The sequence below is a fragment of the Gymnoscopelus microlampas genome (genome assembly GCF_963454915.1).
Source record: "Gymnoscopelus microlampas genome assembly, chromosome: 4".
In the NCBI taxonomy this organism is placed as follows: domain Eukaryota; kingdom Metazoa; phylum Chordata; class Actinopteri; order Myctophiformes; family Myctophidae; genus Gymnoscopelus; species Gymnoscopelus microlampas.
In genome coordinates this window covers 39,203,079-39,227,686 of record NC_139941.1, presented here as the reverse complement: position 1 = coordinate 39,227,686, position 24,608 = coordinate 39,203,079, and the positions used below count along the sequence as shown (strand labels likewise).

At 40.6% G+C, this 24,608-nt stretch overlaps 2 protein-coding genes across 2 annotated transcripts; one reads left to right on the top strand and one right to left on the bottom strand.

Annotated features, from left to right (window-relative positions):
• Window positions 1-1,464: 1,464 nt before the first annotated feature.
• On the bottom strand, window positions 1,465-12,821 carry syn1 (synapsin I). Its single transcript, XM_084054850.1, has 14 exons — window positions 12,691-12,821; window positions 11,728-12,297; window positions 9,838-9,895; window positions 8,696-8,790; window positions 8,385-8,541; window positions 7,665-7,754; window positions 7,008-7,070; window positions 6,728-6,870; window positions 6,573-6,647; window positions 5,906-6,008; window positions 5,382-5,531; window positions 4,019-4,085; window positions 3,000-3,570; window positions 1,465-1,828 (listed from the first exon to the last, which is right to left on the bottom strand). Exons 2-14 carry the CDS (start codon window positions 12,141-12,143, stop codon window positions 1,693-1,695), a joined length of 2,124 nt encoding a protein of 707 aa, XP_083910976.1. The 5' UTR covers window positions 12,144-12,297; window positions 12,691-12,821; the 3' UTR covers window positions 1,465-1,692.
• A 3,448-nt stretch (window positions 12,822-16,269) lies between these two features.
• On the top strand, window positions 16,270-20,851 carry vgll4l (vestigial like 4 like). Its single transcript, XM_084054480.1, has 5 exons — window positions 16,270-16,485; window positions 18,357-18,486; window positions 18,649-18,910; window positions 19,613-19,694; window positions 19,977-20,851. The coding sequence occupies exons 1-5, from the start codon at window positions 16,419-16,421 to the stop codon at window positions 20,291-20,293; spliced, it is 858 nt and encodes a 285-aa protein (XP_083910606.1). The 5' UTR covers window positions 16,270-16,418; the 3' UTR covers window positions 20,294-20,851.
• Window positions 20,852-24,608: the final 3,757 nt, after the last annotated feature.

The following is a 24,608-nucleotide window of genomic DNA, read 5'->3' as shown; positions in this document are numbered from 1 at the left end:
CACAGCATTAGTATTAATAGTAGCATTAGTAACGCAATCTGTTATATTAAAGTTAGTTTGTTATTTTTGACCAACTTGGGTTAGAGCAGAGAATATAAAACTGATCATTTATTCCAGTTTTATTTTGCAATTCAATTAGGCCTTATTATTTCAACTTCAGCTGTAAGCAAACTTTTTTTTCTAGATATATGAAATCATAATTGTATGTTTTAATCTATGATCTCACAATAAAAACGTTTTTAACAATTTTCTTGGCCATCCAAAACATTTTAAAACCGTTTTAAAAGCGTCTACTTTTAGGGTCTACCATAACCTGATCTGTTTTGCTGTAAACACATTACTGTAATCCCTTTAAATACACTCCATTGCTCACACACAATGATTGTAGTATGTCCTACTGTAACGTACTGTACCCATCACATACAAAGCAGCATCCCAGGCCCATGTGATGGCCAGAGTATGGAGAATGGATTTGTTGCTTTGTCAACTGCCAACCTAAAAAATAGTCTTGATACATCAGTCTGTGCCATTGTATTCAAGTATTATTTTATTATATATACTATTTGTGCAATTGTGCATCTCATTCAATATATACATTCTACCTCGTTAAAAACACGTGCCTTTCCTTTCGTTACCAGCAGAACATTGTCATCAGCAACAGTAGCAGCAACGACATACAATCACATTGAAAGACCCTCACCCTGAGTGTCACAATCAATAGGACATCCCTGAGACAAATCCATTTGATCTGACTCAACTCTTGTAGGTGTAATAAGGCATGCTTTCAAGGTGGAGACTAGTGCTATAGGGCTTTTGTTCACCGTGTATCAAAAAAGAGAGGGGCAAGGAGTGGGGATGGGTTTTTTTAGCAAGGACATTCTCACAACACCTACTAGGCGACTATACTAGCGACTTAAGCTACAAAGACACAATTACAAGCGCCAATGACACAGGTTGGAAATTGCAACCGGTGACTCCTGCTGACATGCAGATAAAACATCACCAAGAGTGGTCAACAGCTCAAACAGTCTAGCGTTGGCTAACACCGAACATTCATTATGTGCAGCTGTTCTGAGTTGATGTATGAATTAAGGACCAACTGAAGCTCAAACATAACAATCACTGATTTTTACGGCACCTGAAAACAAGTGGGAACACTAGTTTGATTGTTATCTTGTGTGGGAATGTGTGTGTGTGTGTGTGTGTGTGTGTGTGTGTGTGTGTGTGTGTGTGTGTGTGTGTGTGTGTGTGCGCGCGTGTGCGTGTGCGTGTGTGTGTGTGCGTGTGTGTGTTTGTATAGCATAAATGGGCACTCAAGTGTGTGCTTGTGCACACGCGTGTGACAAAATCATTATGTGAGTTACTTGAACTTGTAAAGGAATGTTTCCAATATATGCACTTATATATTGTATAATGTATCTATTCTCCAAACGTTTTAAACTACACAGCAAAATCCTGAGTGTTAATTAAATCTGAGCGTGTGCAAACAAAGCCTAATGGACCAATTTGGTTTCATTTGTACGGTACACTCTCAGAGTAAAATCAACACTCAGGAATTTACAGTGTACTTAGGCAGGATGAGTGCATTTATTTCCGGGTCAATGTCCTGATGTCCTGTTGGTCCTTGTTTGTTGGAGAAAGAAGGTACCTGTCCTTCAATCTGCAGTGAGTGGGGAGAGGGCTTATGCCATCTCAGTCTGAGAAGAGACTGGCAAAGGATTTGCGTAGATTGCGTATGGTTTCAGCCTTCACCTCATCCTGGCTAAGGCTGGGCCGTGGTGCTGGGGTTTCTGGAATGTTGAAGGTATTGGTAAGAGACTGGGACTTGCTATAAAGAGAGGAAATGGCAATAGAGGAGAGGAAGAAGCTATTAACGTCATGCAGCAAACCCATGGAAATGGCACTGGAGCATGTAATGGCAAGAGATAGAGAGAGCGAAGGTTCATTTCTAGATGACAAAAGAGCATTCCTATATTGTGACATTCATTATTATTGTATCATTTCAAGGTAGCATTTGAACATGATATAAATAGTGAATGACTTCTGGATGCACAGCCATGCATTCTCATAGTGGATTATTGACAAGTGTTTCTCAATGTCTCAGGAGAGCACAATGCAATATAGCTTAGCACTTGTGATTTGTGCTGACTTAACTTCAGCAGTAAAATGTATTGTGCCCTCCAGCATGTGTACACTGGCATTGCAATGTCAATAATTACACCGCTTGATATAGTTTTGCATTAATCACCAGTATTCAGAATTCATAGCGTAAAATATGTATATTTAAAAAGTACAAAATTACTTTCTAGATTAAAAAAAGAATGTGTTGTTAGGGTTATTTTTCCCCCTCTAAAATTTCTGGGCATCAATGCAAAAATGTATAGTTACCAAATATTGTGACATAAATTTAATCAAGATACACTATTCACAATCATTCCACTTTTTTCTTTTCATTTCGAGTTAATTAAAAAAATATGTACAGCAGAAATGCATTGTCAAAAATTAATTGTAGTGATACAGTTATAGATACATTTAATTAGCTCAATAAATTGTGCAGTCCATACACTGTTATTGTTAATGCCTAATGTGAACTGACACATAAGTATAGGTTGGGCCATCAGTGGTATGGAATTTCTGACTGATAGAACTGAGTGGATAATGATTAATAATGTAATGGACATCTGAAAGCGATCCTCCTCTGTTTGGAAAGTGTCAAAGTAACACAATCATTCCAGGCATTCAGTAATGCATGTTCTGTGAAAGTGCTGGAAGAGCACTGAACTGAAAAAAATTAAATACAAAAATCCATATGCATCACTAAAACATGCTCACTCAAGTATGGATCGTGGGGCTCGTCCAATAGCAGCAAAGGGGTCAAATTATGACATGCACATACTGATGCAGGGAAAGAGTGACCCGTCTGGCCAGTCGTGAAGGTATCGTCTACAATGAGAGGTAACTCGGGATTCCTCTTCATTTAGACTATAATATGAACTTACTTCAGCTGCGGTGAGCCGCCCATAGCCTGGCTGTCCTGACTGGCCCTCTGTGGGGGTGGAGGCTTCTGCTGCAGAGGGGGTCGTCCTCCCGGGCCACCCTGGCCTTGGCCAGCGGATCGGGGCTGCTGGGTGGTAGCTGCTCCGGGGCGACCTGGCTGGCCAGGAGGCCTCTGCTGCTGCTGCTGCTGAGAGCCTCCCAGCGACTGCTGCCTCGGGGGCTGACTGGGCCTCTGCTGCGGGGGTCGTTGCTGCTGCTGAGGTTGGCCGCCTGCAGGTTTTTGGCCTTGAGATGGTTTCTGCTGCTGGGAGCCTGACTGTTGCCTCTGAAGTTGAGGGGAATCGCCCTGGCTCTGGCTTCTCTGAGGAGAACCCTGACCAGAGGGAGGTCTCTGGCCTTGAGCGGGGCCCTGACCTGGTGGTGGCCGTTGCTGGGCTCCGGACCCTTGGTTGGGTTTGGCCTGATGTCCCTGACTGGCTGGGTCACTGGTGTTGGGGCCGCTGGCAGCAGGTTGTTGGGTCTGAGCCGGAGGCTGGCCTTGAGGTGGGGGGCGTGGTTGAGAGGGGGGACCACCTATGGAGAACAGAACTGTTGTCACATCAGATATTAAAGCATAGGTAAAGAATAAGAACTGTGCTTCAGCTTAATCCTTTTTTCGGTCATTGAATTCGGATTTTTTTTGGGTCACTTTTTTTTAAACACACATACATTACACATCACATAAAAAGAAAAGAAAGAAAAACACACACATGAATTTGGATTTTGTGTGTGAGTTGGTACATGTATGTACATTCATGATGATGATTTTCTTGTAAGTCCACACAAGTGTGTTTTGATTCGTTGTAAACAAAGACAAATAAGAAAAATAAACCATTCATTCATTCATTTACATCAAATATCTCACTCTTTTCTAAAGACTGCCTTCTACAAAAGAGTAATTGAATCAGAACTAGTGAAGAAAAGCAAAGCAAGGAGGACTAAATCCAATTTATTTTGTTGTGTCAATTATGCATACTCTTACCCTGGGTTGGAGGGCGCTGTGTCTGTGGTACTTTACTCTGAGAGACAGGCTGGGGAGACACTGCTTTCTACAAGGAATACAGGAAGTAAAACCACAAGACATTTTAGAAAGTGTAAGAAAAAAGCATCAGACAAGTTTGTTTCAGCCATAGTCTCTTTCAATAATGTAGGACGTGAACAATGTTTAAGGCCTGCCCTAGATTGTCATTGCAATGCTTTATATCCACACAACCATGGGAGCACATGACATTAAAGGGCAACTTTGTAGATATTTAACCTGAATCTTATTCTTCTCTTGAGAAGAGAACATGACAATTTGACATAACAGTTCCCAACTGTGTATTGGCGCTAGAATATCTTCACCAGCCTACGTAAAATATGTTGAAATGCATGGTTTTACATACAGTGGGAAGTGTTATGTACATTTCACATGTCCTCCTCACAATAGAATGGTAGAATTTGGGTTAAAAATAGGCAAACGTTTATTTATATTTTATTTAGAAATGTAACTAGAGGATAAGCCCCTTGAGATGCAGCATCTCGTTTTCGAGGGGGTCCTCAAAGTCACCCTTTAATCATGGAATGGTATATTTCTACATCAGGTAAAATGCCATATGCAGACCACACATAAAGGCTGAGTCATCCATGTGCAATTTTACAGCCATATGACTGTGTATTTGTTATTTCGTTTTCCCTATTTGCACCACCATTCTTGGCCACTGGGAGTCGTATAGGGCATATACTGGGGAGCTCAAGTTGCACTGACTATAGAGGAGCAGACAGTTTCTGACTGTGTAGCCATGCTCAGCCTGTTTGTTGGACAGTTGTCAGCAATACATTTTCTTGCAAATAACAGAAATTGTTATGTATTGAGTACACATATCCAAAACAGTCTAGACCCAGTAGCAATATTCACTACATGCAAGTCAAAGATTTGCTCTGAAGAATCACTAGCAGGCCTTCAGTGGCTTTTTGAGTATAGCAATAGTCACTACATACTTGTAGCCCTATATACTTCGTCATACAACAAACAGCGACAATAATCGATCTACAATCTACTCACAATGCATTGCTTTGGGACACGATGTAAGCTTGTAGATCTACAGTATATTTGCTATTTTTGAAATACATTTTCAAATGTTATTCTTTTTTTAAATTAAAAAAAGAATGAAAAGATTTGAAGGAGATGCATGTTTTTAATTCAGTCGGACCAGAAGTAGGAATAAATCATATAACCAGCGGCGAAAAAAAGAATGACGAGAGGTGGGGGGAATATTAAAATCAGAGGCTTGGATTATCCCCCCTCCAGCCAATCCAACCCTGACTACAGTGTCTATTGCTGCAAGCGTAGCCTCCAGCTATACCTGCACTGGCTGTCCTGTTGTGGAACGGACCAGGGAAGGGCTTGAGGTGCGTGGAACAGTCAGGTTCATCTTAGACAACACCAGGTCCACAATTTGAACACGATCCTCGTCCTGCATGTCCCCAATCAGTGGCATAGAGCAGTCATCCACCTAGGACAGCACAATGACATGTTTACATAATGTTCTTCTTCATCACACTAATTATCAGTTATTACCTTTACCTTCAGAAGCATACTACACCCAAATAGAGCGAGAATGACATTTTACTTGACGATGAATTGTAATACAAATAATTGCGATTAACGTTTTAATTGTGTTGTTGGTATTGAACATGGGAACATAAAATGTACATTTCTGTTTGGCTTTTAGGCGTCGTAAACAAAAATTCCACAGGGCCGATATAAATGACAGACATATTCCTATATTATTCCAGGTCCGCATGTTACGTTTGTGACGTAACATCGGTTGACCCACTAGGCAATTTTGATATAGGATTATGGCAGGCAAACACTGTATTCCAGTACCTCTATGATGTAGTCCTTGCCATCTTTACCATGTAGGGCCTCAACAGCACATATATCCAACCCTCCAAAGATATCAGCACAAGAGTCGACCCACAGTCGGTACCTGCATTAGAATTGAAAACACAGTTAATACATGCTCATACTGTATTTAGAGTGAATACCAAACTATATTGTACATATTACAGCAGAGCAGAGTGAAGTGGGCACTGTGTACCAACAGGTAATTGAAGTCAATTCCTTTTAGCCAATCTCGTTATAGTCATGGACAATGAATGTAACCATAGCAATAGTACAGACCAAAGATAGCAACTTCCATCTGCTGTAGAGAATCTTTTTAGCTCACTTGGCTGCTAAATGGTTGTCATAAACCGACAAGCAACTTCATATGCTTTTCCTCCTGGTCAGTTTATTTAAGACAAGCGCTTAAAAACATTTTGTTGATCACATAATGAATATTAACAGTAACTTTAACATTAACATGACAAAAATGTATTTTCATGTATTTTCAACAGAGAAACCTGAAACTTTCAGGTAGTGACTTCAGTCATAGAATGTGGCTGTTCATAACTGAACTGCGAGTGAATTTAACCCTATTTAGCATTAGCAATCCCCTGAGAAGTGACAAGTGTATTTAGCTGCAGCATGAATGTGGCCAGTGTGTGCTTACTTATCTGACATAGCCACTTGTTCTAGCATAGATGATCCAGTGTTGGTTTTCCAGTTGCCAGAAACTGATGTCCTCCTGTTAAACAAAATGAATATTTAGTCTTCTGTCAATATCAACAATATTACACTATATATATATTATATAATTCCACTTACATGTAGGCCCTGTAATTGTTCCCTATTTTCTGGATGCGAACATCGTACTTTGCATCAATGAAGGGTTCGGATGTGGCGTATGTCTTGGTCAGAGCAACAACACTGGCAATGTCTTGAAAATCAGATTGATTGTCCACTTTAACCTGAATGAAGCAAAGGTCCCAGTTACTGTAGGATACAACCATTGGTCTGTAAAGCATAAACAGAACCCAAACATAATTAAACACACATATTCCCTGACTGTCATAATCAAATGAGTGAGTGAGCCCACTGGTCCCACCTTGCCCATTCCCGAATGAGCGTGGCCCATCTTCACCACCACAGGGAACCCAGGGGCGGTAATCTGGAACACAAACACCACACATCTCATCAGCACAGGCCTACTGGTGTTAATTAACCCCCCCCCCCCCCTCCAAATTCATTTTCTCATCCATTTCAATGTGTAAACATTTAAATAATGAGCATTTCTTGACCACCTCTGCCAAGACAAATGCTATAAAAAAAATATTCTGCCAAATGACTTTGTTCTTCTTATTTTTATTCAACGTTGAATGAGGTGATCCATGCTAATGGCTTTAAATGGCTTTAGCAAGCCCTACTCTGCAAAATTGTGGCTGCAGGGAGGGGGCGGAACGCTGGCGCATTCTTACCGTTGTACTGACAACAGAACGGCAGTAGAATAATCAAAGACTTTGCCTCTACAGAGAGCCCTAAAACAAGATACATTTCCCCAAGAATGAGACCAGCTGCCAAATTAGATGGAATATTGATGAGAAAGAGGCAAGTTGCCCTCCCAACATCTTCAGTGACCCAAGGAGGAGGATGAATTGTCAATATTTATGTCCCTTTAAGGACTGTTCCAGTCAGGGGACAGCTTCGCCAGGGCAGGCAGGAGGGGGGGAGGAGAAAGGAGCAGAGCAGATGGCAAAAGGCTCACCATTTCCTTGTGGTTTGGATAGTAAACCTGCTCAATCAGTGGGAATTCCTCTGGACCTAGTTGCTTGTACAGTCTGGACATCTGCGCAAACTGGAGAGAGACACAGCTCTTTTAGGATGTACCGTTTTTTAGTCCAAGTATTATTCCTTGAATATACATCCCTTCAGCTGAATCCAATATGCAAATAATGGCAACACTTTAGTTTACATAATGTATTATACACAAAGTACACAAAAATACTGTGAGTAATTAATGTAAATCTCTGTAATACTAATAATTCAGTACAGTACATTATTTTCATTTAACATTCCAAACGATTTACTGTTTAACTGTAATTGGCTTCCAAAATGAGTGGGAGGGCCTATTCTTATCAATAAAAAAATATGAAAAATGTGTAGACAGACATTAGTAGTGTAGAGGACAAATCTATGTATGTATGTATGCATGTATGTAGCAATTTTGTGTAAATCTGACTCACAGAGTAGAGGGCCAATTCCCCCCCACCATTTGGGTCATGTTTGTGCAAATATTGAACACAACATCTAATCATTGATGAAAACTTTCTTTCTCTACCAATTACATCTCATGGAAATTTGCAAAAACACTGAACGGGAAAAATAATAAACCAGCTCAAAAACAGTAGAGTTTCAGCCCTTCTGGCTTTAACCCCTAATAAAGGGCTTTGATTGACGATGTAGGCAGAGATTCATCCATACTTACCACCCATGGTTTGTCACAGAAGTTATAGAGCGAGTGCATTGAGTTTACACTGGGCACCCCGGCATACTGCAGTCCAATCACCATGTTGCGATGGTCTCCATTCTTGTCCATACTGAAGGCATGCTGTCTGACCAGTACAAAGTCTGGCTTAATGGACCTGAGGATAGAGGACATTAGCAAAATATTAAACCACACAAATTGAATTAGTTATGATATTCTTTTTATGAAAGGTTTCACCAAAACAGTTTTTAATCAGCATTAAATCCAGATGTATTTTCGTAACTAAATGAAATAATCTAGCGCACACTTACTTAGTAAACTTATGCCCGTTCCTGATGGCGTCAATGTTCACACTGTAGGTGGCTGTGGTAGCATGGACCAACAGGCTGATTTCACTGAATTCCGCCTAAGAGGACACCATACAAATCATTGCAATCATAATTGCAGTGTTAGAAACTGAAGATCATTTTCAAAATATAGTATATGTCTATCTATTGTTCTATTGTGAATCAATTAATGTAGACCATGAAAGGAATAACGAATAAGCAAATAGTAAAGTGTGCCAAAATTATCGTGAATGCTCGTCACATTATTTGAACTGAAGCACACGTCTTGAAATTGCCCAATATGTTAGTCCAACTATTCATTTTATAATATGGCCAAAAAAAGACAAGCATTCACATTTTGGCAAAGTTGTATATTAGATATATTTACTAACTAACTTCGCTCAATCGATTCAATTAATCATTTCACCCCCAGATGAGAGACGTTTTAAATGGAGTTATTGAATGCCAGAGAGGAGAGAATGGAAACTCAAGCATTAACATGAAAGAGGAAGGCAAAAATAGAAACTGTGGAATGTGCCAGAGGCAGTGAAAAAAAGATCTTACAATGTTCAAAGTCTCCTTTGCTAAGCACCTGTTATAGGATACATGACAGTGTGAGGGGGAAAAGTATTTTCTAGATACCACCAGCACGTGTCAATGTTGGACCTCTCCTCTAGTGATCTTCTAAATAGGTTATTGACCAATTGTTTAGTTAAAAGATCAATTCATGTATCTTTCTAAATCATTGCAATGATCCATTTTGCATTGGATACAACGTATAGGATATTGTCTTCCACTGAGATATCATGAGAAAGCACTGGGGTGTCTAAATGAATTAAGTCAATTGTGTACAGATCAATACTCTGGCTATTAGACGACTGGTTTGTGATGTATTAATCACCCCGAGTGCTCTCTCCATCTGAGGGCATTTTAGAAGCTCCAATTGTTCTGAAATATTCATATGAATGTTTACAGCACACTGTGGACTCAGGCGATTACATTTTATTTATTTATTTATCAATAAACTATGGGCTGCTAGAATGACTAGCAATTTAAGAGCGTAAAATAAATACAGATTTTCAGAGAGTGAAAATGTGAATTTGAAAATAAATGCGGCTGCATCCCACCTGTTCCACCTTAATGTCAAATTCTCCATGGACCTTTCTCCCTTTGAAGGCTTTCACCCTGAAGAAAAGAAGACAATTTGATTTGCATTATATATTCTGCTGATGCAGCAGAGTAGCCCTGCCCCTACCACACAGAAGCTCAATACCTCCCTCAGTCAGGGAGGGTTTCCATTTGACTGAGCAGATGTTTGGTTTCCCACGTGGGAGTAGACCTGTCACAATCATGAAATTTTACCTGACGATTAATTGTCATGCAAATAATTGCGATTATACATTTTATTGTTTTTTCCATTGAACATTGGAACATAACAATTACATTTCCGTTTGGCTATTAGGCTTTGCAAACAAAAATTGCACGGGGAAGATATGACAAATAACCTAAACATACAAATAAATGACTGACAATGACTGATACCAATAATACAAAATAATGTACAATTCCAAAATAGGCCATATTTACTCATTGTATACTCAACAATTGTTCAAAAATAGTGAAAATAGCCGTGATCTACAATCACACATGTCGCATTGACATGTTGTTTGAAAATATATGAAAAAGAAATCAACATGGAAACGATTATGACGATTATGTAAAAAATAGTGATCATCTCAAATAGTTGCGATTAGGCCATTATGTAATAATTGTGACAGGCCTACGTGGGAGACCTGGGTCCAAATCCTGGTTCTTACATATAGGGCTTGTCTGGGATCTGATTTGTGGGCGGAGGAGGTCAAAGTGGGGTGAACAGAGTAGCCCTGCATGTACACAGCAGCCAGGGGAACAGAGTAGCCCTGCATGTACAGTAGCAGGGCTTTTGACTGCAGAAGATGTTTTTGCTTGAATATTCTGTTCAAGGTAGTTACACTGAAACCTTGAAATGTATTTATAACAAAAGGTTGTTATCATTTATAGTTCCTTTTGTGTTTTGTAACAGGAATAAAACTATAATGCTGTAATGAAAGTAATAAAATAGGCCATTTCATAATAGGCCTACCATACATTGAACTATAAGACATCACCATGTGCCACAGATAGAGGGGGAGTTGCAGGGTACGCCTATAAGCTGGGTGTGCATTGTAATGTGGAATAAGGCTTCTTATACACAAATCATTTGATGTGTCAACCTTACCTTGGCCATGCTGCCACTGCCACTGGTGGTATTGTGAAAAAAAATGTCTGTCATGGTGACAGCATCAAAAGATGGTCAATTTTTATCTTGTATAAGATGCTAAAGCTGTAGCCTATGATTAGGCTATCATAGCCAATTACGAAAGCTTATCACCCAGTTCATTAATAGTTAGTTAGTGAAATGATTAATGCTTTCATTAGCCATATGGCCAGTAGGCCTAGTCAATTAACTCACTAATTTCTGCTAAATATTTCATTACATTAAAAAAAAGAGGCTGTTGACACGTGCAGCATCCCATAGTATTGGATAGATCATAATGGCCTTCTATAGGCCACTGTCTACAGTCATCATTGTCCAGACCAGTGGTTCTCAACCTGTGGGTAAGGACCCCCAGGAGGGGTCCCCACATGATTTTGTGGTGGTCCCCATTTGACAGTGAAGTGACAATTTAAGGACTTTTAAGACCTTTTTAATACAGAAAAGAAAAATACCAAAATCTGCATCAAAAGTAATGAACAAACTAAAACATTGGCCAAATTGTCAAATAATATAAGAAAGAGGCCAACATTGTGAAAGTAGACGATCTACAAGCTCACAACGCCTCCTAGATCTGCTATTTTCACAATATTTATCTGTGGAACGAAGTCAAACAAAATGGGGGGTCCCCACTTCAAATGTGATTCTTTTGGGGAGTCACGGCCTGAAAAGGTTGAGAAGGACTGACTCTTCAGGCTTGGGAACGCAAAAATGAACTCCTTACCAGTCCGTCTGCTGGTCATCTATCACCAGGAGCAGCTTAGCACTGCTGGAGACACCTGCCCTGTCCGCTGCATCGTGTATTGACGCAGCCGCAGCGGCCGTGGTCTGTTTGACAACATTGGAAAAGGAGGAGAAGAAGCCGCCACCACCACCTCCACCTCCAGCTCCTCCACCACCACCACCACCAGGAGCAGGAGACTGGCTGATGGACTGGCGCCTCTCCGGTGGCCCAGGCGACATTGCAGGTGGTGCAGCAGCGCTAGGGCTCTTCTGCTGCTGCTGCGGCGAAGGCTGCTGCTGCTGCTGCGGCGAGGGCGGTGTGGCCGGCGGGTCGGGCCGTTGGAGATCAGTCATGTAGCCGTTGGGCAGGTTGGACATGAAATTGCTGTCCGAAAGTCGTCGACGAAGGAAATTCATGATGGAGATTTATTTTTAAACCCCGTCTGATGATGAACGGGTGTCGATCCAGCAATAAATCCCTCTGCAGTTATTGTAGCCTATTAGTATAGGTGTGAATTCCAACTTGTGTGCGGAAGAAGAAAAGAAAAAAACCTTTATGCTACTTTCCCATCTGCGGGAAAAGAAAAAGAAGGAAAGAAGAATGAATTTATATCTTCCCCGAAATAGAAACAATTCGTATAATAAAATGAGACCCTCGGTTATGTTATCAGCAGGCTAATCTAGGAGAGATGTCGTGACTAATAAATATTCTCCTGACACCAAAAAACAATCAAGCACATCTTGGTGGAAATTAACCTTCTAATAAAAATAAGCCATTAGCTTAATTAGTATAAGTTTTCAGTATGTCGCTATTTAAATGAGTGACGCTCGTCAATTCGCGAACCCATGATTCACTGACTCTCTCCAGGAGTTGATGCATAAACAAATATAAGCCAACGTGACTCAGCCTCACTTTGTCCTCTAACAAGAAGGGCATCGGGTGTTTGCTACCCAGGAAACCTACCTTATATCAGAATGAGAAGCACCGTTCCTGCATCACCACCACCTTCTCAGTCCTGCTCAATCCAAAGGCTCGGTGCGGTTTTACCGTTTGTCCTGCGTCACTCCCTATAGGCTAACATCCTGAGGCAAGGGGCATCTGAGGTTGTGATGGGTGGTGCTGATGAGAGAGGGATACATAGGGGCGTTACTCTACCACTAGCTATATGGCTGATAGAAACTGTGGCATGGACAGAGGTATAACACTCCTCTGCGATAAACTAAAGGCGTTGTGTGGATTAGAATAGATTAGAGTAAACTAACCTCATCTATACCTATGCAGTCGTTAGCATATTGTATCAAAGTACTATAGTGATACTCAACCTTTTTCATTTTAAGGACACCCTCCAAGAACATTCTTGTTACATGATTTGGTCCTATATAGTCCAATGCTTCTCAACCTGTGGTGATTTTTTTTTTTTTGTATTATTATAATTTTTTGGGGGAGGGTCCCCAGATGACAGTGAAGTGACAATTTAAGGACCTTTTTAATACCTAAAAAAAAAAAAAAAAAAAAAAAAAAAAATTAATTTATTAAAAAGACCATTGCTGCATTACAAGTAATCAACAAACTATACTATAAATTGTCAAACATTGGTCAAATTGTCAAATAATATAAGAAAGAGGAAAACATTGTGAAAATAGTCTGTGAGGCGCTGTGAGCTTGTAGATTGGCTATTTTCACAATATTTATCTTTGGAACCAAGTCAAACAACTCCTAATGCTTGTCAGGATGGGGTGTCCCCAGTTCAAATATGATTATTTTGGGGTCACAGCCTTAAAAGGTTGAGAACCAATGCTATAGTCATTTAATGTTAATTTCTTTATTGCTCATATAGGCCCATCTATTGCCCAATATGTTGTAAATAACTAATTATTATTTGTATTATTATTATTATTAGCTTGCCACTGCTTGTTGAAGATATATTGTGGAAAAGGAAATGTAATGTTTATGTAATGTTCAAAGTACTCTAGGACACTTCATGGACAATAGTCCATATTCACACGGCGGCCATTTTGGAATTTAACATTGCGTTGCTGTGGCAACTGGGGTGGCAATTCATTGACTTAATGGCAATATGGCCGCCGTGTGAATATGGTCTATAGGACAGTGACCATTGTCATCCCAGTGTCATCCCTAATTAGTGGGATTGAGCCCATCTGTGCCAGAGACCAGGCTATCTGTGCTTATTGGGCAGACAGAGACACCTGCCTTCATGACTGATTCAGGATCTGATTTGAATTGTTTGGAGAATGACTTGCCAACCCATTGTTCCACCTCCCCTTTCCCCTGATTTTAGTATAAACCGTATAGGAAATAAAATGATTTTAATTGCATACTAAGAAGTTTGTCCGACTCTGATGATATTCACGCAACACTGCTTGGCTAAAGTTTCACCAGATAAAAAAAAAATGTGTTTGTCAAAATGCGTTTCTAGGTTGACATAGTGATACATGTCATTTAGGAAGCCCATCATATGAATGTGATACAGAGAAGCTAACTATACCCTTGGATTCACTTTGAATCTGTGATTCATTGGATGCTTTTTCAATATAATGGTCAGAATTGTCCAAATTAGGATTTTTCTTTTGCAACAAAGCAGGCATCGATTAAGGTAGTAAGTCAGTAGGCATACAAAATAAAGTTATAATGGATGAAAAGCAGTCTAAAAGTGAAACGTCTGCCTATTAGGATTAAACTAATCATTGGAGTGTGCTGAAAACACTGTTATGGTTGAATCCATCGATGCAATCAGTCAGGGGTATAGGGCTCGATAAGCATTATGCTTCTGACCATCTATCTGCCATGGACTTGTTTGAGATTGTGACACGGTGTGGCACCTATAATTGCGGTGTTCATTGTTCATAAATTGCACTGTTGCACGGCCCATAGAGAATGTGGATTCAAAGAGTTCTGTGAAATAGGATGCGTAGACACTGTGTGCTAATTATTACATTCCAATGCAAATAGGCAGTCACTCATTTAAACATAGCATGGGTGAGGTTGGTTCATTGTTCGTAAATTGCACTGTTGTCTACATAATACGTCATACACGGTCAATGTATTGTTTTTTGTCCAATGCTGAAAATAAACTGAACTGAACTGAAAACTCATATCAACAATGTCAAGCTTGCCAGTGCAATACGTGCCCCAAGGAGGCACTGCTGAGCTTGACACTGTGTAATTGGTCCAACTGTACTGTAGGTGCTTTCATGCCTGTATGCACAGCCATATCTTTATTTTCTTATGCTGTGCCAGTGCTATACACCAGTCTTTCCTCATAGCTAAATTGTATCTCACAGTTGTTATTGGAAAATAGGCGTAACAGATCCTTAACGAAACTAAAAGGGACTGACGTAGAATTGTATGCAGTATTGAGGTAGTGTTTGCATGTATCAGTGTATAGCTAATGTGTTTGTAAAGATGCTTTAATCACACATTTTTTGATCACAGATCCAACATCATCAATATGTATGTTCCTCCCACCTGTGGGCCACCTTTGTGTATAGCCTCCAAAGAAGGTCTGTATATGTGTGTGTGTGTGTGTGTGTGTGTGTGTGTGTGTGTGTGTGTGTGTGTGTGTGTGTGTGCGTGCGTGCGTGCGTGCGTGCGTGCGTGCGTGCGTGCGTGCGTGCGTGTGTGCGCGTGCGCGTGCGCGTGTGTGCGTGTGTGTGTCCAGCATGCTCGGGCAAGATTGTTCTCATGGCTGCGGCATTTTCAGGACTTAGGACTCTTTGTCTGGCTATCAACAAAAGCCTTTGGATTACTGATGAGGCAGGCTCACAGTACAGCTGTGTGCGTGTAGAGGCAGGTCAGTGGAATGACTGGAGCTCCGGTGGGCTAAGTGCTCGAAAAAATGCAGTTTGGTGAGATTGTAGATTAGTTGGGAAGGAGGGGCAGGGGACAGGTGCTGACTCCCTTGAAGGGAGACAAAAGGCACACTTCAATTTAAATTTCAATACAGTTCAAGGATAAATCTCCAAAGTTAAGGGACAAGGTGAATGCTGACCATACTAGCCTGGCATGGCCAGACCAATATTTAAAAAAATGTTGCACTGGCAGATTTGTCTGGTTTCCAGGCTATGACCAAACAGTAACATCCTCAGTGTGGGTCTACTTGGGTCCATTTTTACACTGCCAGTCTTTAATGAATTGAATACACAGGAACACAATGGAAACAAGGCCTAGGGCTTTTTGTGTTATCCTTTTAACAATCAATCAAAGGTATTTTACAGTGAAGGAGTTGTTGTTGTTTTTAGTAAATTATAATAAATTATTCAAAAATGTAGTCTGTGACATTGACACAAATATTGGTCAAGCCATAAAGTCTGTGTATTATGGTGGTACTACAACATTTATGAATACGTAGGTTGAACTGCAGTTTCTACCTCTTGAAATACCTGTGATCACCGTCTGGCGTCTGCCTGCAGCATAATAACAACAACACGGATGAGAAGGGGAGCTTCTGATTGGCCTGAGAGCAGCCAATCTGATCACAGCAGGGAGAGACTCGCATAAGGAAGCCATGGCACCTTTATACCTGATACGTTACCTGGCTGAGCTCAGAGCAGACCCAGCAGCATCTCATTACCTTCCCAGTGCAGTCCATAACTGAGGCTCATTGTATCCTGTAAGCCACATCAGTGAAGGTGTTTCTCTGTACTTGACTTTATTCACAAACACACGGAGCCATGGCAGTGGCAAACTTTCACTACATAACCCGGATGAGCAGTGGCTTCAAAGTCTACATTTTAGAAGGTATGTATCATTATTTGTCTTCTTTTTTTCTCTCGTTTAAATGTGTTTAACTTAACAACAGGAAGACCTGTATAACCTTGATCAAAGGATCTAACTTGACAGTCAATATATTTTAAATGTGTGCCACATCATAATGGTTATATCTGGCTCTGCAATTCCGGCCTAATGTCAATATCTATAATGAGACACTGTAACTTGTGTTAAGTAAAAGGTTTTATGTTCATGTATCACTTGCTTTTTGTGTAAATAGCATAATGTGAAACTCAAAAAGGATTATGACAATTGTTTACCATTGAACATAAACATATAATCACTCAGCACATACCATTAAGGTGAATTGGAACACTGTATGGTGTGCTTTCTGAGACATTTCTACACATTTGCGCTTCAGAAAGAAACAGTTTATAACTTTTCTTACAATTTTCAGTAAAAGCGTTCAGTCATTTTTTTCATACGGTTCTTGTGTTTTTAAAACTCCTTAAGATTGCTACATTTTTGCTTGTATGCATAAAGATAATTATGCTAAAAAGCCATAGACTCATAGAGTAGAGGGCATGGCCACATGTTCCCTCTCCTAATGGGGAAAAAAAATTACCATGCCTGAGGCATTAGAAAATCAGCATAGGTGTGGTTTACCTGCCCCCCTCCACAATGGTACTGTGTGGGAGGGAACAGGACAGGTCATAAGCACTGGAGTGTTGGGCCCATAGAGAATGTGGATTCAAAGAGTACTGTGTGAAATAGGATGCATAGACGCTGTGTGCTAATTAGCACATTACCACACAAATAGACAATCACTCATTGTTTTAGTTGAACGTAGCATGGGTGAGAGAAATCATTTTCTGTTATGTATTGTGAGGTTAATGTGAATACAGTTGAGAAGCATTGACCATCGGGCAGTATATCATATCCTGTTGTGTGTGTGGTCTCTTCTCCCTCACGTTAGTGGAGAAATACTATACTGTAGTTAGTATATATGCATACAATACAAGACTGGGCTACCAGAAACAGCTGTGGGTCTATTACATTTTCCCATAGCATTAAGTACTTGATAACATGGCTGTTATGATGTATCCTACACTTATGGCGATTGTAGAAACAATAACAGTAGGCCTAGCCAGTGGACAGCACGATGATCTTGAATCAGATTGATTCTATATAATTATATGGAGCATATAACATGTGATCAAAGTCTAGATAAATTCCAGTTTGTTTGTCATGGAATTAAATAAATGCATAGATCTCACACTATGCTAGTTCACTGCATTTAAATGCCGTTTCATAGACCTTTATGCCCCATTAGATCTCACACTATGCTAGTTTACTGCATTTAAATGCCTTTTCATAGACCTTTATGCCCCATTATACAAACATGAAGCACATTATCACCTGCTATTGTGTGTTTCAGCTTGTGTTATTGTAAAGATTTTACTTGTGTATTCGTCTTGGTTCTTCTCTCAAAAACACATGTAAATGAGGGAAACAGCTGACAGACTTTTATTTCAGACCCTATTGTATTGAATCAGATGATCTCCACTATGATCACTCCACTATGCATGTGTGAACGCCAACACTAAGTAGAATAACAACCTTTACCGTTACAGTGAATCAGCTGTGTAGTGTTGTAATACTCACCGATCAGGTTGTTCTAGTTTCACCACTTAACGGAGTTTACAATTAACGGTGACAGCACGATTTCCCACGAATATTAATCATGTGGGTAAATGTCATGGATACAAACATGGCATAACTGACCTCAGCTGCACCACGTAGGCCTATTTTGCCGCCAATAATTTTACCCAACTTCTTCCATTCAGTGTAATGTACCATGCTTTTTTCAAACCATTCTAACTTTGTGACAATTTCCCCAGGTCAGCCCAACCTCAGAAGTGAAGACAGATACAGACATATGACTAATGAGCGGGTGCGAGTCCCAGCCCCAGCCGTGTACCCCATCAAACGCAAGCGCAGCCACGAGAGAGCCCTCACCTTGGAGGAAAGGTGGGTGAAACCTGTTCTGTTTATTTATAATTCTTAAATCGGTTCATAATCATAAAAAAAAACAAATTGCTAAACTGGAAAAAAAAAAAAGTTTTTGTATGGCTAAAGGTAGGCTACTACATCTATAGAATTTGGGGGTATTAATGAGTGCTTGTGTTCCAGGCGAGAGAGGGCGCTGAGCAGAAGCAGGGGCAGAGGCCCCCAGAGATCAACGCCAGCACCAGCACCAGCCGTGTTCAGTGTACCACAGAGCCCTACATCCACCTGGAGCCCGACGCCGAGCCCCACCAGCCCTCTGCCCAACCTGAGCCAAATGTACTATGCGCCAATCATGGATGAACCTCTTGACCTCATCAAGAAACCCAGAAAGGAACCAGCGAACACAGAGGAGAAGACCAACAGCACCCCTGCCAGCCAAATCCAGGTAAATTCTGACAGGAGGAATTATAGCTACGGGCTGTTCATGCGAGAATGTGGTTCTGTGAGAGATTAAGCGTAACTGGGGTCTTTAGTAGGTAGCCGAGGAAAGGTGGGTACTGTTGTACTTGTCTCTGTAATCTCCATGTAGCTTCAGGCAGCCAGAGCGTCTGTATCTGTCCCATCTGTGTAGAGATGGTGAATCCAACTGCTCCGACATTCTATTCCCAATAGCTGCAGACAAGCCCTTGCTTGCCCAAGCTATGCAATCCAGCCGGATTCGGGAAGAAAATGTGAGCAATGGTGGGAAGAATGTCTTCAGCAAGAGCAAACAGACGACTCTCCCTGTGACCTGTTTATTGCCACCACAGTGGGAGTGATCAGATGCTCATTAGCATAACCAACCTGTTTAATCGGTTTTGATATCACTCATTTTTCGCACACTGAACTTTACAACAACAACTGTCACACTGTACAATATGATGGATATTATGGATTCAGTCTATACTGAATTATGATAAACATTTGAAGAATGGCTTGAAAGTGTAAATCAGTGTACACTGTAGAATCCTCAGTGTTCATTGTAATTAACAGGATTTGACTGTGTAGATAGCATACAAATAAAAACATAGAAGTGAAACAATAATGGTGTAAGAATGTATAATATTCATGCCTGTCTGATCAAATCAATCTGTTTGTGTCTTTTTAGATGCGCCCCTCTGTGATTACCTGCGTCTCCTCAATAAGAAGCCCTGCCTCCAGATGTGAGGTCAGCAGCAGGCACTCATCAGGTCAGTGTTATACTATAGTCTATCAATGAACTAATCCCTCAATGAATATTAACAGAACACTGTTAAAGCCTCAGTGTTAATTTAACTCTGAGAGTGTACAAATGTAATGTACTTTTGTACATTCTCAGAGTTACAAATGGTTAAACTATCAGTGAGGATTTAACAGTGCAATCATGCATCGTAGCATTGGTGATTGATTACACACGTGTGTGGTTTCACTGACTCGCTCGTCTTCACTAAGGTGTGTATTGACTTTTGTCATGGATCCCTTATTTTCCCCAGTGATTTCAAAGAGCAACTATGACCATGTGGTTGACGAGCATTTCCAGAGGAGCCTAGGGGCGAGTTACCAGAGAGCCAGCAGCTCCCAGCAGCTGTCCATCAGTGTGTCTGTGGACGACCACTTTGCCAAGGCCTTGGGAGACAAATGGCTGCAGATTAAGTCTAAGTCGTCCTCCTGCTCCTCGTCCGCCTCCACGCCACCCAGCAGTCCAAGCGTTACTCACTCTCCTCCTAGCTACAGCCACAGCCCAAACCAAACCCATAAAGAGTCCTCGAGCACTTCAACGCCAACCTCAAGTCGCTGGTCAATTAATTAAAGCGGAGATGACCATTCATCCCCTACCCCACACGAGTGGGGTAAAAACAGACTTTGTGACTTTTTAACATTTCACTGAGTGCAACTGCTTTTCAAGGAAAAGTGCCAAGAAAACAATGGAGAAGTCGATCTAATAGATTCAGGACTCTGACTATACTGTTGAACTGGACCGGTTATGGCATTCATTGTATAAGAGTCACTGGTGCAAACAAATGTAGCATAACTTGGGATGTCTGTTTTGTTTCATTTCTATACTCTGCTTGTCAGTAGTGTTTGTATACCTGAAACCAATGGTTATATGGGATGATCGGAAAATCGACCAAATGATCCTTTACATTTCTTAAATTTTGTGTCATTCATTTCATGCAGAACGAAAGCCACTGTATCTTTGTACTATATTTATATTGTAAATGCAGCTCATTCCAATCCAGTCTAAATGGATAGCCTATCTGCTGTACTAGTGTGCTGATAAACTGCAAAGACTTACTGAAAACCTTTATGAAAGCTCTGAATTTGACTTGATATCATTAAAAGAGTGTCTTTGCCACTGTCAAACAATCATTGTATATTGTCATTTATATATATTTGAAATGTGTTAACTATAGATTACAAAATACAATGTACTTTTGGTTAGACCCACACAATTTTGCCATTTACATTTTTGAAGAAATCACTTTCTTTGCAACCAGACAGGGTAGCTCACTGTTGTAGGTCACGTAGTCAAAATAAACAAAGTGCCGCTCAAACATAAAAAACATGAGCTCATATGGACACCTGTCTAGCAAAGGGGGAGGGTCGTTTTTCCAGACAAACTAATTCTAGCAGTGAGTCAAGAGTGTGTCGGCTACACATCCGGCACCCACGTCTACATGACATGGACAAACCAACACGCAGAGACTCATCATAAATGAAGGAAAGGTGAGCAACTCTGCTGGTTTTTTTTTCCCCCCCTGGAGGACTCCGGGAATGTGGAGTACATGTCCCAGCAGGCACCAGGGCTTCTGCTTTGACATTCCTGTCTCCTGAGAAAAGGACTATGTGCGATCCTACAGATCCTGTTTGGCAAGGGGCAGGAGGGAGGGAAGTGGGGAGGTAAGGGTAGGGCTAATATAGGCCTGAGCATGAGAACCGATTGTGCTCTTTGCTTGCTTATTTGCATGTTCTATCTTGCCTAACTTTAAAATCGGTGTTTAAACATTTTCCAGAGGCAAGGCCTTTGAAATCATGATGTTTTTTTTTTCTTTTTCTTTTTTCAACATGTCAGTATGCACTGGGAAATAACCCGAAAGTCCTATAACAACTTAAAAAAAACTTTGGATCTCACAGAACTCCCTGGGAAATATTTGCTGCTAGTCGTCTCTACAGTACAAAATCAACATTGACTTGATCATTTATTGGTTAGAGTTTAGGCTTCTGCATCAACCCACTGACATTACACATCTCATTAACATGTAGCGCACATTAAAGCAGTTAAAAAGACATCAGCTGTGGCAGGAGATCCACGAGGACAGAATGACAAAATGTTTTATAATGTGGGTGAATATTGCTGATTATTATGCTTGCGCGGTGCTGAAACTGGTATTTCCACTTGCTGTATACATTCTTTAGTCGGTGTAACCTGAACAGGGACATTGATGCCATCTAGAGGCCCTGAGGTAAAGTGTTTACAGGGAGTGATGTCACGGAAAAATGGTTTTGTATGAATACAGGACAAGCGGGCACCAAAACCAAGTGGGCCCAGGAGAAGCTGGGCACTAAAGCAGAGTGAGCGCTCGAAAAGACTGGGACTAAAACAAAGTGGGCACTTGAGAAGAGACTCAAGTGCCCACATGAAGACAACATGAATTAGTGTAATTCTGCCAAATATCTCCAAGTAGTGCCTACTGCCCAGTCTTAGCTTGACCGAATAGAACGTGGCGCCACTTCTCCATTGAACTCAATGGAAGCGGCCACCCTGTTCTTTTCTGTCGCCCTATTACTTTGAAGGGTGTCCTCAAGCTTGATAGTGCCCAGACTTCCCATAAAATCCACCACCAATTAAAAAAAACAGGTTACTGTTTACTGCGGTTACTGTTGCATGATGAATGACAAACAGGATTGCTGTTTTGAATTGCATGTTGTTTTTTTGGTTAGGCAGAGGGAATCCCTGTAGCTACACATCTTTTGATTTTACCCTCAAGCTTAATACATGTGATTATAGAAGAAGAATTACAGAAAGTGCTGCTATGAATCCTTTTACAGGAGTTTTCAAACTAATCAAAGGCTAAGATTAAGATCAAAACAAATTATTCAACACCTGACCTTACTGGATCAATGCCAAATAAATCATAATAAAGATCTGAACTCTCATGTAAAATATCAGAGTGTTAACTTATAGTTTTGACAACCTTAGTTTCAATATCATTTCAAAGTTAATTGAAACACTGTATTTCTGATATTTTTGCATACAGATGGGCTTAGTTTTTTGTCTTTAATATGTTCTGGCACATTGTTTTGACAAAATGTGGCAGATAGCGACTCAATTCTGTCAATCACAGCAGGGGGCACTGTTGCCCAATATGTGCAAGTGAGTTGTGAGGTTTTGTAAAGCTGTGAATAAAACACCAGCTTATGTGAATGTTAGAAAAAACACTTTCTCATGCTTCCGAAGAACACAAAGCACTGTATTCTTCAAAAATGATGTGTGTTTACAAATCAATGCCTCCAGCATTAAGGGAAAACAACATTTATCTCACTTTTAGTCTAGGGGTAGTAATTAGGTAGGCATTGCAACAGAAAATTGCCCCAAGCTTTCTGGGAACTTTTCTGTGCTATACCTGGACTGTAAATAAACAGATCAACATCTATATTCAACTATAAACAAAACAGAAGATTTGGTATTTAACAAAAATACATCCTCTAATCTTAAAAGCAGATGATTACATGGGATGACTGTGATTGAATCTGTGTCAAAGGGGATAATGGTTTTGCACAACACATGCTACTCTAAACAGTGGTTTCTATTTACTCCAGTGCTTTCTATTATAGTACCATACCAGTTTTCTTTTTTTCAAAGGCCTTGCACAGACACTTTTGCATGGTCTCAAGTGCCTCTTACTAACCTACTTGATATGCTTGTCTGATTGAATATGAAGCATTATTGTTTTTAATGATAATACTTGAGTCCCCTTTAGTTATTGTTGGGGTATAGAAGCTATCAGTCTATAATGAAGCCCCTAAAATGTACACAACACGTTCTCTAAGTCTTGTGCCCCCGAGAAATAGTCTCCTGTCAGGATTTGTTAGCTTAGAGTGTAGTCCAATTATGTTTGAAACAATTACTCCTGAAGTCACATTCAACATTTCTGACAGTCCAAAGTTCATGTCAGTTTATTGTCATTCATCCACATATAGGTGGGCTGAATGACATGTCATTGCTCAGAACAGGAGCAAGGTGCTAACACAAAAAAATATAGTACAGTCACAAAACATCTTTCTTTCTTCCTTTCATTTTCTACACAGGAAAACAACATCATGATCCCCCTCGGGGGTGTGCTGGTGGAAAGAGCACGGGGGAAGAGAGAGATAGAGATATAGAAATAGATATAGTGAGAGAGCGAGAGTGTGTGTGTGTGTGTGTGTGTGTGTGTGTGTGTGTGTGTGTGTGTGTGTGTGTGTGTGTGTGTGTGTGTGTGTGTGTGTGTGTGTGTGTGTGTGTGTGTGTGTGTGTGTGTGTGCGCGTACTGTTCAATGAATACTTCCTATAAAAGCAATGTTGGCATAACTACGAAATTAACCAAATAATACATATTTTACATGCATGGAGATGGAGGTGTTCAACTACAATGCTAGTTATACAAGCAGCGGCCAGAAACTGGCCCAGGACCGGGATGCCTGGAGAGTGCTTGTTCGTGGCCTATGCTCAAAATTGGCCCACAGACGTACGCAAGTAAGTAAGTAGCCTGAATACAGGAAAAGTGGGCACTACCTAGAGGTATATACTATACTAGAGGGAGCGCAAACAACGATCTGGTAACACCCACCTTTATAACAAACATGGGTAATTTCTCCTTCTACAGCACTGCCACCCAAGAGTGGAATGCCCTGACCCCATCCCTTAAAAAATTGGTTCACTGGCTTCCTTTTGAACAGCTCTAAAAATTCACCTTTCAGGAGGCCTAAGTGGGAGGTAGTTATCACTTCTCCCTTAGACAAGCGACCCCCCCCATCTTTTCTTCCCCCCCCCCTCCCTTTTTTTCTACTCATACAGTGTTTTTCTACATGTGTTTTATATTTGTGATGATGTTGAATGTTTGGTGCTATTTCTTATATGTTAT

Excerpts from the sequence above, each read along its gene's own strand:
- vgll4l (XM_084054480.1), top strand. The coding sequence starts at position 16,419 with ATGGCAGTGGCAAACTTTCACTACATAACCCGGATGAGCAGTGGCTTC. Across the intron at positions 18,487-18,648 it reads GCCCTCACCTTGGAGGAAAG|GCGAGAGAGGGCGCTGAGCA; the intron begins GTGGGTGAAACC and ends CTTGTGTTCCAG. Across the intron at positions 18,911-19,612 it reads CCCCTGCCAGCCAAATCCAG|ATGCGCCCCTCTGTGATTAC; the intron begins GTAAATTCTGAC and ends GTGTCTTTTTAG.
- syn1 (XM_084054850.1), bottom strand. The coding sequence starts at position 12,143 with ATGAATTTCCTTCGTCGACGACTTTCGGACAGCAATTTCATGTCCAAC. Across the intron at positions 7,755-8,384 it reads TCTGTGACAAACCATGGGTG|TTTGCGCAGATGTCCAGACT; the intron begins GTAAGTATGGAT and ends GTCTCTCTCCAG. Across the intron at positions 6,648-6,727 it reads AACAATTACAGGGCCTACAT|GAGGACATCAGTTTCTGGCA; the intron begins GTAAGTGGAATT and ends TTTGTTTAACAG.